Below are 15,277 nucleotides of genomic sequence, written 5' to 3' on the forward strand. Positions count from 1 at the left end.
TGGCATCTATAGCGGTGCCAGAGGCACGATCATGGCTGACTTTAACCTTAAATCAAAATAAAAACTACAGAGGCTAGAGGGGTGAAATTTTGTATGTTTGATGATTGGAGGGTGGATGATCAACATACCAATTTGCAGCCCTCTAGCCTCAGTAGTTTAAGCTCTGAGGGCAGACAGAAAAAGTGCGGCCGGACAGACAAAGCCTGCCTGCACAATAGCTTTCTTTTACAGAAAACTAAAAATAGATAATAAATAACAAAGATTTCACCCCAAAGTATTCTAAAAGTGTTTGAAACTTAATAGACTCGTGAACAAATACGTATCACAGTTTCCTTACTGTGTAAAAAACCACGCCAGCTTCCTGTCAGCACCACGTAGCAGAATCAACTGGCAAGGATTAAAATTAAAAATATCGGTTCATATGAACACAGAAAATGTTATAGACCCGTACAACAAACATTTTCTTTCTCTCTCTATACATATATCCGTACTAATTACAGACAGACAGATAGACAAGGGTTCTATCCTCACGCACAGCTATGCATAGTGGTCAATCATTGAACCGAATCTGACTGAAAATTTTCTATAATTTAAGTGATTTAAGTGAAGTTCGGATAACAAAGAACGTGTGACAGATACACTTAGAGACAGGCATACGCACGCTCTTCATTTATACACAACTGTACATGGTGGTCTACCTTTGTACCAAGTTTGATTCAAGTTCTTTTAACAGCGTAGCAGAACTTATGATGACATGGTGAGTGTCAGTAGCTGCTCTTGGCATGAAGGCTATAGTGAAAGTCAATATCTTCAGTGTCATCTGAAAAGGTTTTAGTAGGTCAATATGCATGCCAAACGTACATCAGAATCTCCTTTCATTCAAATGTCATGGGCAAGGTTAAAGTTGTTTGCGAACATTCGGTAAGAGAGACAAAGCCACTTGAGGCACATCTATGCGCAACTGTCTACCTTTCAAATCAAATTTGAATGAAATCTCTTCAACTGAGAAGGAAGAGATGAGAGGTCAGAGTAAGGCGACAGGAATGCAGACAGAAGACAGTCGGTCTCCCTTTATCCGCTCTGTCCACGGTGGTTTGCATTTGCAACAAGCCTGACTGAAAACCCTTCAACCTTGTAGGAAGGGTTGCAATGAAAAGCTGAGAAAGGCAGATGCACCAATGGGCAGGGACACTAACAGATATGACAGACTTGTACATCTTATGTAGGATGGTCCGAGTTTCTAACAAGTTTGAGCGAAATCCATTCAATCGCGTGTGACAGACAGACAGACAGACATGCAATTTCCCTTCGTATGTGCGTGATATATGCACACACATGCATTATTCGGCTTTATATAAGGAGTTGAAATTACAAAATGATTGAGACACACTGAGAAAGACACAGGAAAATGATCTACCGTAATGCATATTCCTACATGGTGGATACCTTTGCACCACGTTTGACCAAAGAGGACTGGAGAAATTTGAGGGAAAATTCAGGTAAAATCGGATAGCCTCTGACTTCCATGCATTTCACTCTATGCCTAAATCTTCATCATCAGAATGTTAAAATTAGAATAATACAAATCTTGAAATCCTTTCAACACAGTAAGAGGACCAGTAACGACAATGCAAGTGTAACAAAGACATTGACAAACAGGTGAAAGATCTCTTCGTGAAAGGCGAAAGATCTCTTCGTGAACATTTAAGGAAAATAGTTTACCTTTGCCCAAAACCTGAGTAGACTCCTTCCAATCACACATAAGAACCTGCCACGCAGAAGCAAGCATGATGCGCAAGCTAACAAGACAGGACATTGGATAGACAGGCGGATTATCTCCCTTCATGCATATCTAAGCATGCTAGTATACCGAGGTACCATGTTCTGCTGATATCTCTTTTAACTGTCTAGAAAGATCTACAATGGGAACTTAAGGACAAAACCTTAACACTTCTGTAAAGTGTCAGAATAGAATACACAATTTAGGCCAAAAGCAAAGCGCCGGGACCTATGAGGTCATTCAGCGCTGAAACGGAAATTGAGAGCAGAAGGTTAAAAAGGTGTAACAGGAGGAAAACCTCGCAGCTGCACTACGAAACTATTTTTAGGAGAGGGTGGAAAGTCAGATGGAAGAAAGAATATGAATGGAGGTACAGTAAAAGGAATGAAAGAGGTTGTAGCTAGGGGACCGAGGGGGCGCTGCAAAGAACCTGAAGTAATGTCTACAGTGCACCGCGCGTGAGGCGCACTGACGGCACTAACCCCCCCGTCCCTCACAAGGATAAAATTATAGTCTTCCACAATAGGTGGCAAGATATCAGCTACACAACAGAAGCACAATAGATTTGACAAAGTCACAAGCCGGTAATAGTTCCCCACTTTCCCAGAATCATGTATATGTATATTAATTAGTGTTTTCAGTCATTCGCAAGTGAGTTTTTTTTTTTAATCTCTCAAATGTTAAGCCACAAATATCCCTTAATATCGACTTTACTTTACACGAGAAATAACTTGCACCTAAAAGGATTTATGTATGAGTGCCTCTTCCCCGGCTAGAATTCGAATGTGTGCTTTCTGTATCAAGCTAAGAAGGCATGGGTTCGTATCCTTGCCCAGGCAGATACATACAAACATACATACATACATACACGCACATTCATATATATATATATATATATATATATATATATATATATATATATATATGTATATATGTATGTATGTATTATATAATATATAATATATATATATATATATATATATATATATATATATATATATATATATATATATATATACACACACACATACGAACTGTGTATGCGCACGCGCGTGGTGCATTTGGTTATGAATGGTAACTTGCAATTCTCGTTTACTGGCAAGTGTGTGCTTGCTCGTAAAAACTGTCCACAGCGTAAATGGAACTATATGAAATTTTACTGTTTTTGTTGCTCAGTGTTTCAGTCACAAAATGTTGTGGGTCAGTTCAGTTTTCATTGCGCATTTACTCGAAGTGACGAAACGTTGTGTATCATATATTCTCTCTCTCTCTCTCTCTCTCTCTCTCTCTCTCTCTCTCTCTCTCTCTCTCTCTCATTTGAGTTTACAAATGCTGTAGCTGCATTTATGGGCCTCATAGTTTACCTAAATTTTTTTTAAATATGGAATTTACATGAAATATTCAGATGTTACAAATTTTGTAAGTATTGTTTCATTTTGATTTCCACTTTGTCGTGATGATTTTTAGCTTACTGTTGTGTATGTTAGCGTCATCCCATAAAAAAACCCTTTCCTGTAAATTCATCAGAATAGTACTTTGTCTTAACTTCTGTTATGTGAAATTGGATGCATTTTGGTTCCCTTAGATGTTATAGATTAGAAGGATATTTTTCTGCTTTAGCGTTTTTTTTTTTTATGTATTCCTTGTGTAAAGTCTATACTCTCTTTCGGTGGTCACGGTAAAATGCTGTATGAGCTGCGGCCCATGAATCTTTAACCACGGCCCGGTGGTGGCCTGTCCTATATCGTTGCCAAATGCACAATCATAGCCAACTTTACCCTTAAATAAAATAAAAACTACTGAGGAGGCTAGAGGGCTGAAATTTGGTACGTTTGACGGTTGGAGGGTGGATGATCAACATACCAATTTGCAGCCCTCTGGCCTCAGTAGTTTTTAAGATCTGAGGGCGGACAGAAAAAGTGCGGACGGAAAAGAGTGCGGCACAATAAAGTGCGGACGGACAGACAAAGCCGGCACAACAGTTTTCTTTTACAGAACACTACAAGGAACAAACAAAAAAAAAAGAAACAAAAATACAAAGCCTGCTTGATGGACCATATGACGACCAGACTGAAGGTCTCCAAAAACTAACGTGTATCGAATAATGGAAAAGTTTCTAGAATTCGAGTCTCGTTATATAAGTGAAAATGTGACACTACATATCTAAAAAAATAATTTCTATCATATTAAAAGAGCACATGTGTGATACTAAAAATATTAGGGTTATTGACATGTATTATATATATATATATATATATATATATATATATATATATATATATATATATATATATATATATATATATAAGGTGTGTGTGTAATAGGCAGTAAGAACTTATCAGAACAGAATTAGAGAGTTGACTATTTGACTAATATTAAAATTATTGCATGTCCACAACTACAGATCATCGACACGGAAAAATGTTAGTAAAATCTTTTTTTTTATAAAAGCTGTAAAATTCATGTTATATAAAAACAAATAAAATGATAAAAGCTCCCAAGACTTTATCTAAACTGTTACAGCCATTAAAAATAAATCATAATCTGTTAAGGAGTCCAGCTCCTTCAATAATATCAAATATACCACTGCCGTTAATACTTACTTCCTCTCAGAGTGTTCTATAGAAGAGGGGTGAGAAATATTAGTGATTCTATAGAAGAGGGGTGAGAAATATTAGTAATTCAATAAAAGATGGGTGAGAAATGTTAGTGATTCTATAGAAGAGGGGTGAGAAATGTTAGTGATTCTATAGAAGAGGGGTGAGAAACATTAGTGATTCTATAAAAGAGGGGTGAGAAATATTAGTGATTCTATAGAAGAGGGATGAGAAAGATTAGTGATTCTATAAAAGAGGGCGAGAAATATTAGTGATTCTATAGAAGAGGGGTGAGAAATATTAGTGATTCTATAGAAGAGGGGTTAGAAATATTAGTGATTCTATGGAAGAGGGCTGAGAAATATTAGTGATTCTATAGAAGAGGGCTGAGAAATATTAGTGATTCTATAGAAGAGGGCTGAGATATATTAGTGATTCTATAGAAGAGGGCTGGGAAATATTAGTGATTCTATAGAAGAGGGCTGAGAAACATTAGTGATTCTATAGAAGACGGGTGAGAAATATTAGTGATTCTATAGAAGAGGGCTGAGAAACATTAGTGATTCTATAGAAGACGGGTGAGAAATATTAGTGATTCTATAGAAGAGGGGGGTGAGAAATGTTAGTGATTCTATAGAAGAGGGATGAGAAATATTAGTGATTCTATAGAAGAGGGGGTGAGAAATGTTAGTGATTCTATAGAAGAGGGATGAGAAATATTAGTGATTCTGTAGAAAAGGGATGGAAAATATTAGTGATATGGCGAGAATTATGGGGGAAGAGGATAAAGAAAGTGTACAGATCACTCAAGCGTTTATACATTTTTAAAAGATGATGATGATGGTGAAAGGGCATATTGATACGAATTGGAAGCGGGGCGTACCAATAAGATGGTATCGGGTTGATTTCGTAAGTGTCGGAACAAAACGGCCGTTAAACACACGAAGAATGAGGGTGGAGTGGCTTACTATGTAGGGAAGGGTACCCTCACAATTCTGATGCCTTCTGTACAGGTATATGAATCAGGCCATGCCGTGGAAGTTTACTGCCTTAACGTTTCATCACTAATCCAACAGTTCAAGGACTAGTATGTCACAGACTACACCTACCGACATATTAGGAGAAACGGTTAATTGGTGAAATAAGTATACATTCTCCATTGTGAAATGCATATACATTCTCCATGGTGAAATTCATATACATTTTCCATGGTGAAATACATTCACACTCTCCAAATTATCTCTGCTTGTAAAAGTTCTTTGTTGTACGCTGAAAACAATAAAAATATATATTACAATTCTTTAAAACAATCGACTATGGCCGGATAGTGAAAGCCCTCCCGCGCAAGAATGTGTAGATAATTACACTTCTGCGTGATAAACTGTCAATGAATTAACTGCTTAACTAATATCTCTTTGACAATTAAAGTTCTTCAAGCATTAATGAAAAATAATGGTACAGAAACTAATTATCGATATATTTATCAAGACCTTGGTCAAGATGAACTAAGAGCACGTGAAATACTGTGTTCTCACCAAGCTGGAATGCAGCTCATTAACATGCTAGTAATTACACACTAAAGACATTCCAGTTCATGGTTTACACGCACATAATTTCCTTTTTCTTTGGACACGCAAAACTAAAACAGCATTAAAACTCACTGAAATATATATATATATATATATATATATATATATATATATATATATATATATATATATATATATATATATATATATATATATATATATATATATATATATATATATATATATGCATATATATATGCATACATACGTATATTTTTCATGGATTAGCATACATCACACCAATTGATATGAATCATATATATATAAATATACATACATACATATTATATATATATATATATATATATATATATATATATATACTATATATACTATATATATATATATATATATATATATATATATATATATATATATATATATACACACAGTATATACAGTTTATCTAAAAGGCAGGAGGAGAAACCGCCAGCAGTTTTGAGCAAGATAAACTTTCCAATAAGTTCAAAGCCTGGCCCCCTTGTCTTTTAGATCCTTTTGAATCCTGAACGAGAGAGAGAGAGAGAGAGAGAGAGAGAGAGAGAGAGAGAGAGAGAGAGAGAGAGAGAGAGAGAGAGAGAGTCATAAGCATGCTAATTTGAAATGTCACCCTATAAAACCTGCTCCAGATTTCTTCCTCTCTTTTGTCCCGAACTGCAGCAACGCCCTATTGCCCAGTCACTCGCAGTAAAATATGCGTTCATGTTTTAGATAAAAGCTGCGATGCTCCGAAAGATATCGCGCGCGGGATCTTACCGTGGGACAAATTGGATTAATATAAAGGTCCCGGGGGAAACGCAAGGTGGCTGACTGCGCGGGGCCTTGGTCGAGCCTTTTAAAGGTCTTCGAGCTCTCTGGCTGGCTAGCTGTTTGGCTGCATGCATAGATAGCTGGCAGGTTCTCTCCTGCTTGGAGGTGGGGCGATGATATAAAGTCGAAATGAAAGCAGATCTGACGGAATCCCCGATTATTGATGTTCACTCGGGGGCAGGAGCGAGATCGATCAAATGGCTCGGACGCGGCGTAAATGAAGAGAAGAAAATTTCTCGAGACTTGCAAGAGCGGACACGCCTACCGGAGGCGTGGCTCCTCCGGCAGGTGCAAGCATTCTTTACACAAACACACAGGCCGGCGCAGGCGCACTCCGCTATTGGGAATTCGGATCGGCGATCGTCCACGCCCCAACTCCCCCTCCTCTTATCTAAGACCTAATAATAATATTGGTAAATTTAACTCTCGCGTTGTCGGTTCCGCCATAAATTATGCAGCTGCATTTAAAAGATCACCCGTCGTATCTCTCCCCCTCCTCTTTAATATTGTTTTACGCTCAATCTTTAATCGGATCATTTTCTCTGCCGAAGAATTCAAGCACTTTTTTTCATCCTCGTTTTCTTGCCTTCGATTTTTCTTTTGTTCACAGTGACAAGTACAATTCCACAATTTAAAGCTTGCACAGAATAACAAATTTTGACTTTCTAGGAATTTGCTGCTTTCATATATTACAATCATTACCTAGCATTCACACCCATAAAAAGATAGCTTTTGGTGTTTACTCATAATTAAAGCTAACTGGGAATGCAAATATACAGACTGACACTGCACTTCGATATCAGATAAGTAAAAAAAACAGAAGTATACTTGGACTGAAATTTGATATTCAAATACAAAGAATGTGTTTGGGCATTATCAACCCTCATCTACTTCGACTACTTGACATGATAATATTTTCTCATTCGAAGGCAAAAAGCTCTCAGCCATTCGAAGGCAAAAAGAAGCCCTCAGCCATTCGGAGGCAGAAAGAAGCTCTCAGCCACTTGAAGGCAAAAAGAACCTCTCAGCCATTCGAAGGCAAAAAGAAGCTCTCAGCCATTCGAAGGCAAAAAGAGGCTCTCAGCCATTCGAAGGCAAAAAGAAGCTCTCAGCTACTCGAAGGCAAAAAGAACCTCTCAGCCATTCGAAAGCAAAAAGAAGTTCTCAGCCATTCGAAGGCAAAAAGAAGCTCTCAGCCGCTCGAAGGCAAGAAGAAGCTCTCAGCCATTCGAAGGCAAGAAGAAGCTCTCAGCCATTCGAAGGCAAGAAGAAGCTCTCGGCCATTCGAAGGCAAAAAGAAGCTCTCAGCCGCTCGAAGGCAAAAAGAAGCTCTCAGCCATTCGAAGGCAAGAAGAAGCTCTCAGCGATTCGAAGGCGAAAAGAACCTCTCAGCCGCTCGAAGGCAAAAAAGAAGCTCTCTGCCATTCGAAGGCAAGAAGAATATCTCAGCCATTCGAAGGCAAAAGGAACCTCTCAGCCGCTCGAAGGCAAAAAGAACCTCTCAGCCATTAGAAGGGAAAGAGAAGCTCTCAGCCATTCGGAGGCAAATAGAGCCTCTCAGACATTCAAAGACAAAAAGAAGCTCTCAGCCATTCGAAGGCACAAAGAAACTCTCAGCCATTCGGAGGCAAAAAGAAGCTCTCAGCCATTCGAAGGCAAAACGAAGCAATCAGCTACTTGAAGGCAAAAAGAAGCTCTCAGCCTTCGAAGGCAAAAAGAAGCTCTCAGCCATTCGAAGGTGAAAAGAAGCTCTCAGCCATTCGAGGCAAAATGAAGCTCTCAGCCATTCGAAGGCACAAAGAAGCTCTCAGCCATTCGAGGCAAAATGAAGCTCTCACCCATTCGAAGGCAAAACGAAGCTCTCAGCCGCTCAAAGGCAAAAAGAAGCTCGCAGCCATTCGAAGGCAAAAAGAAGCTCTTAGCCATTCGAAGGCATAAAGAAGCTCTTAGCCATTCGAAGGCACAAAGAAGCTTGCAGCCATTCGAAGGCACAAAGAAGCTCTCAGCTACTCGAAGGCCAAAAGAATCTCTCAGCCATTCAAAGGCAAAAAGAAGCTCTCAGCCATTCCGGAAGGCAAAAAGCTCTCAGCCGCTCGAAGGCAAAGAGCTCAACCATTCGAAGGCAAAGCTCCCAGCCATTGGAAGGCAAAAGAAGCCTCAGCCATTCGAAGGCAAAAGCTCTCAGCCATTCGAAGGCAAAAGAATCTCTTAGCCATTCGAAAGGCAAAGAGTCTCAGCCATTCGAAGGCAAAAGAAGCCATTCGAAGGCAAAAAGAGCTCTCAGCCATTCGAAGCAAAAAATCTCTCCTCGGCCATTCGAAGGCAAAAAGAAGCTATCAGCCATTCGAAGGCAAAAAGAAGCTCTCAGACATTCGAATGCAAAAAGAGCCTCTCAGACATTTGAAGGCACAAAGAAGCTCTCAGCCATTCGAAGGCAAAAAGAAGCTATCAGCCATTCGAAGGCAAAAAGAAGCTCTCAGCCATTCGAATGCAAAAAGAGCCTCTCAGACATTCGAAGACACAAAGAAGCACTCAGCCATTCGAAGGCAAAATGAAGCTCTCAGCCATTCGAAGGGAAAAAGAAGCTCTCAGCCATCCGAAGGCAAAAAGAAGCTCTCAGCTACTCGAAGGCAAAAAGAACCTCTCAGCCACTCGAAGGCAAAAAGAAGCTCTCAGCCATTCGAAGGCACAAAGAAGCTCAGCCATTCGAAGGCAAAAACAAGCTCTCAGCCATTCGAAGGTAAAAAGAAGCTCTCAGCCATTCGAAGGCAAAAAAGAAGCTCTTAGCCATTCGAAGGCAAAAAGAAGCTCTCAGCCATTCGAAGGCAAAAAGAAGCTCTCAGCCATTCGAAGGCAAAAAGAAGCTTGCAGCCATTCGAAGGCAAAATGAAGCTCTAAGCCATTGGAAAGCAAAACAAAGGTCTCAGCCATTCGAAGGCAAAAAAGAAGCTCTCAGCCATTCGAAGGCAAAAAGAAGCTCTTAGCCTTTCGAAGGCAAAAAGAAGCTTGCAGCCATTCAAAGGCAAAAAGAAGCTTGCAGCCATTCAAAGGCAAAAAGAAGCTCTCAGCCACTCAAACGCAAAAAGAACCTCTCAGCCATTCGAAGGCACAATGAAGCTCTCAGCCATTCGAAGGCAAAAAGAAGCTCAGCCATTCAAAGGCAAAAAGAAGCTCTCAGTCACTCGAAGGCAAAAAGAAGCTCTCAGCCATTCGAAGGCACAAAGAAGCTCAACCATTCGAAGGCAAAAAGAAGCTACCAGCCATTCGAAGGCAAAAAGAGCCTCTCAGACATTCGAAGGCAAAAAGAAGCTAACAGCCATTCGAAGGCAAAAAGAAGCTCTCAGCCATTCGAAGGCAAAAATAAGCTATCAGCCATTCGAAGGCAAAAAGAAGCTCTCAGCCATTCCGGCAAAGAGCCTCTCAGCTATTTGGAAGGCAAAAGCAAACTCTCAACCATTCGAAGGCAAAAAGAAGCTCTCAGCCACTCGAAGGCAAAAAGAAGCTCTCAGCCATTCGAAGGCAAAAAGAAGCTCCCAGCCATTCGAAGGCAAAAAGAAGCTCTCAGCCAGTCCACTGCCAAGAATATGAGAAAAGAAGGGCTCAGCAACTAAGGGATCTAACCCTCTCGTTACTGCGTTTGAAAATTAACAAAACTGGTCAAATGATCTACTAGAATCACCTAAAATGGATTATTCAAGGAGAATTCACTATTTTTTCATTTTATATTTTCTAAAGATAAATCAAATTCAATAACGGATTCTGACAGCATATCTATCATAGTACCGCTTAAAATCTTTTTGCTAAATCACATCCGAGTAAAACAATGAAAGTTTTCGATGCGGTCACTTTCCGCCCAAAAAATTCTTTATTCTTTACAAATTAGTGTGATACAATGTTAAACAATAACGTGATTCTTGGGTTATATAAATAACACTGAACAAAACAGATATTCTAATGCCAACCATGAAAATGGAAGTTAAAATCAAAGAATAAAAGTCTAACATGCAAACCAAAATCTGTGGGCGATTGCACCTGTATAATCTGAGTATCTAATTACATTCTAACAAAATATAAGCCACTCTTATCATTAACGGGTTCAAGATGAAGAAGAAGAAAAAAAGTTAAACGCAAAATAAATAAAGCAAATACAAAACAAATTCGACGACGACCCAGATAAGGCCCGAATCTACAAAAGGGCCGCAAGACGTTATCAGGAAACTTCATATTAATAAAACCTCGAACACCAGAGAGAATCACAGCGATCTTATTCATGACGAAAAACGATTATCCATCACGGGAGAGACTCGCAACAAGCTGATTCATACAGCAAGACGATTATCAATCACCCCTCCCAATTATCGACATTATCGCCCTAGCGGTATCATTACGCTTTTGTTACTGTGAACTTTACGACCAGCATAAATAGTATCGCTAACGTGATCGCTTTAATACAGAGAGAAAGAAGGTTGCTTCTTCATGGCTTAAAGGTGATCAATGTGGAGCGGGGTGGGGGTGTGGGGAGGGTAGGGAGAAGTGGTTACCGAGGGGAATGTGAATGAAAAACACTGCGGGAAGGGGTAACACAGAGGAAGACTCTCGAGTTCGGGGAAAATCCATAGCGGGATGGTATATTCCCTGCTTTGGTATTTGCGTTCAACTGGACATCGCCCAGAGAGAGAGAGAGAGAGAGAGAGAGAGAGAGAGATTGTCTCTTCATCACAAATAAACATTTCCTGATAAGAGTTCAGGTATCCATTTTACTTTTTTTAGCATTCAAACATTTACGAAAAAAGAACAAACACTACCACAGTCATTCTTAAAACTGCTGAATCATGGATGAACGCCCCGCACAGAAAATTTCCACATTATCCGTTTTAAACAAATACACAGAGGGCTCATTAGGAAGTCATCATACTACCTACATATATTGTATCAATCACCTCTATCTCATACGCTCTGGCTTCCTGGTATCTGAAACCTTCCCTCTTTAAATACTTCTTTCATATCATCCACCCAGCATTTTGTTCGGTCTTCCTCTCCATCTACCTCCTGAAGCTTTCAAATTGTATACTTTTTTTTTGTCAACCTATCACCTTTCAGTCTTTCCACATGACCAAACCATGTTAAAACACTCTACTCCATCCTTTCACCTGAGGTAACACTTTTACCACACTTACTCAACTTCACACTTCCTTAACCTTTCAATTATTTTTATGCCACATGTACTGTTTAAGCAATTCACATCTGCATCTTCCACCTACTTTTTTTTTTATTTTATTCACATTCAATATCCATACCTCTTTTCCAGAGAGGATAGTTAGCTCAAGAATCTTCTTAGTATTCAGCTTTGGCTCCCATTCAGTCCAAGTTGAATCTTAACCTTTTATACACATATTGATCTCCTTTCACGCCTGTCTTCTGTCTGACCGTCTTGCTTGGTATAGTAAGAAAGGTTATGCGCCACCACCACCTTCACCCTTACACAAAGGAGCAGTAATTCCTCCAACCCAGTCCCTTTTGACCCTTTGCTCATTTAAACATACATTGCACACCCTGGTCAGCCAGGCGGTCCAACTTTCACGAGTGTATTCCAGCACCTCACTTGGAATCTCATCAACTCCTGGTGTCTTTCCATTCCTCAGCCTCTTAATTGCCCTTCTTTTGTCTTCAACAGTAACTTCCATAAGTATTCTCAAACTTGCACTAACGCCTTCTGCTCTTGTATTATTACGCCCTGCCCCTCTTCCTTTACAGCATTCAACAAATCCTCGAAATACTTACTCCATCAATATGGGACACCATTCTCTCTGGACAATATCTTTTCACTCGCATCTTTTATACTAAAATACCTTTGCTCATCAGCGTTTCTTTCTGCATTCACTTCCCAGAAGTACATCTTATTGTCCCTGAAGACCTTGCTCACATTTTCAATTCTTTTTTTTTTTTCATGTGTCATTGTTTTCTCTCAAACCTTCACCTTCACCAGCTTATCCATACTCCTGTAATCCTACATATATCATTTCTTCAATCTTGCAACTGCATCTCAGGTAATCTCCCTTCTTCCTCGAGTACACTTTTCATTTCTTCATCCCACTATTGCCTGATTTTGTTTCCTCCTCCAACTTCTTAAACCATAACCTCACACCCTTCAGCTGCTACCTTCTCCACTTACAATTTGTCATCGGTTTTCTCCTTATAATTCCTTCTTTCTTCATTTTAAAACTTAGCTGCCTTTATTGCCCTTATTATTATAATTTAAACCTTTCCTCTCTAATCTGAACTAATTTCTATCTTAATGTTTGCTATAAACTGATAATGATTTAATCTACTTTCCGGGACTCCGCTCCTTGTCATTACATCCATCGACTTGCTCTACCGCTTACTCTGTACTAATGAATAATCTAAATCTCTATTCCCCATCAGTTTCTCTTTCCCTAGTATACTTCCATATACACTTCTTTGGAAACCATGTATTTCCAGTAATCAAGACCCTTTCCAAACACATTTCAACCTGACAGACTTCATTCTCATTTTCACCAGGAACTTCATGTCTACTCACATGCCATCTCTTCCTTTTGTCTCCTACCTTTGGATTAAAATCACTAGAACCACCACACTTTCAAGTTCACCACCTTCAAGGAAAGCATTCGAGAGCTCCCATAAATACCGTTTTTCCATGACATTTTCCTTTCCAATCTTGGTCCATACTTGAGGAGGCAGGCCCATGCACATATGTTGTGCCTATTTTAAGCCCCTTACGTCCACTTTAAAATCAAATAGTGCATGAAAGATTGAAACACATGTCAGTGTTACTTGACCAAACCTCGCTGTAAAGAAAAAACATTGTACAAGCACATAAATATGAGGAGTTGCTTGATGCAAAATTGTCTTCCTCTCTATCCTACTTTTATATTTTGCAATGGCAGCTTCTCTCAGCCTCATGGTACCCACAGCACAGAAAGCCTTCGTTGTTTCACACGACCCTTCTCTGACGGGTATCAATTTCTCATCTGCAGGTCGTAACAGGAAGATGTTCAAACTCATCATCACCGTCACCACATCCCCGTAGGAGGGTAGTGCCGTTAGCGCACCTCATGCGGTGCACTGAAGGCATTACTTGAGTTTTTTTGCAGCGTGCTTTCGGCCCCTAGCTGCAACCCCTTCCGTTCGTTTCATATTCTCTTTCTTCCATCTTACTTTCCACCCTCTCTAACAGTTGATTCATAGTGCAACTGCGAGGTTTCCCTCCTGTTACACCTTTCGAACCTTTTACTGTCAATTTCCGGTTCAGCGCTGAATGGCCTCATAGGTCCCAAGTGCTTGGCCTTTGGCCTAAATTTTATATTCAATTCAATTCAACCACCGCCACCACAACCATTATAGGTAACACGAACTTTGAGACAAAACAGAATAATGAAGCACAGATTTTATCGGAAATAATAAACAACCGCACACAAACGAAAATTACCAATAAATCTACGTGAGAGCGCAGTTAAAATTTATGAGAGGGGGATGCAACAATGATAATAAACGTGAATAAATAACAATAATCACCTTCGGTCGTTAGCTGTTTGAGGTGGCGTCACTAGGAGATCAAAAGGCGACCTCACTTGAACCCAATAAATCTTAAGAGAGAGAGAGAGAGAGAGAGAGAGAGAGTTGCATCACCAATGTATCATTCTCTTTATAAGACACATCTGAACACGACGACAAATGCACTGCGTATGAATTCTTAAAATATTAACTCCAAATCAAAATATTCCTTCTGCTGCGAAGAGGCTTCGGTAATGACACAGCCTGTGCATCTCGGGTGTGACGTCAGGGACGCGAGAAGAAGATAAAGAGAAAAGAAAGAGAGAAAAAAAGGGAAGATTTTCAATATACCATTAATATGCAAACTAGGGTGAAGGGAACATCAAGTTATTACCATCAGACATCGACGGCGACACGGCAAAAAATCTGATAGGTGGCTCCCCTGCTGAGACACGCAGGAGGGGGGGGCGTGGCTCGAGTCGAGGAGGGACTCTCCAGAGCCAATGCAAATGGGGTGGGGGCAGGGAGGGAGAGGATAGCGAGATGCCCTTTGGAAGTGGGGTGGGTATGGAGAAAGGAAGGGAGGACATATTTAGGGATGGGTGAGGAGGGGAGAGTGGCATAAACGAAGGGACAATTTGGGGTGGGAAGGGGAGAGGAGGAGTGAATAAAGGTAGGCAGGGGGTAGAAAAGAGGGGAGGGGGCTGCGCTCGAACAGGTGACATGGCTCCGCCAAAGGGCAGGCCCCATGGCTCCTCCAAAGGGCAGGCGGGGGCCAGAGAAATGTGACGCGCGATTTGCACTTAAGGAACAAAAACAAGCTTAGATGAACATTCTCGCGGATGTGATGCGACTGATAATGCAGACGACAGGGAACCTCCTCCGTTCAGCGGCTTTCGAACCTGACCCCCGCACGCAACGGGGGAAACCATCATCTCTCCTACGACGTAAATGGACGTTGTCCTTGC

At 40.2% G+C, this 15,277-nt stretch overlaps 1 protein-coding gene across 1 annotated transcript in view; it reads left to right on the forward strand.

Annotated features, from left to right (window-relative positions):
• Positions 1-14,957, forward strand: part of LOC136852114 (axoneme-associated protein mst101(2)-like) — a 21,383-nt gene extending 6,426 nt beyond the window's left edge. Inside the window, exons 2-8 of the mRNA XM_067126565.1 lie at positions 6,483-6,547; positions 7,706-8,514; positions 8,765-9,516; positions 9,676-10,323; positions 13,703-13,841; positions 14,410-14,434; positions 14,608-14,957. Of these exons, the coding sequence (XP_066982666.1) occupies positions 6,483-6,547; positions 7,706-8,514; positions 8,765-9,516; positions 9,676-10,323; positions 13,703-13,841; positions 14,410-14,434; positions 14,608-14,739 (2,570 nt within the window). The 3' untranslated portion in view covers positions 14,740-14,957. The remainder of the gene's footprint in view (positions 1-6,482; positions 6,548-7,705; positions 8,515-8,764; positions 9,517-9,675; positions 10,324-13,702; positions 13,842-14,409; positions 14,435-14,607) is intronic.
• Positions 14,958-15,277: the final 320 nt, after the last annotated feature.

This window comes from Macrobrachium rosenbergii, chromosome 25 (assembly GCF_040412425.1).
Source record: "Macrobrachium rosenbergii isolate ZJJX-2024 chromosome 25, ASM4041242v1, whole genome shotgun sequence".
Classification (NCBI taxonomy): Eukaryota; Metazoa; Arthropoda; class Malacostraca; order Decapoda; family Palaemonidae; genus Macrobrachium; species Macrobrachium rosenbergii.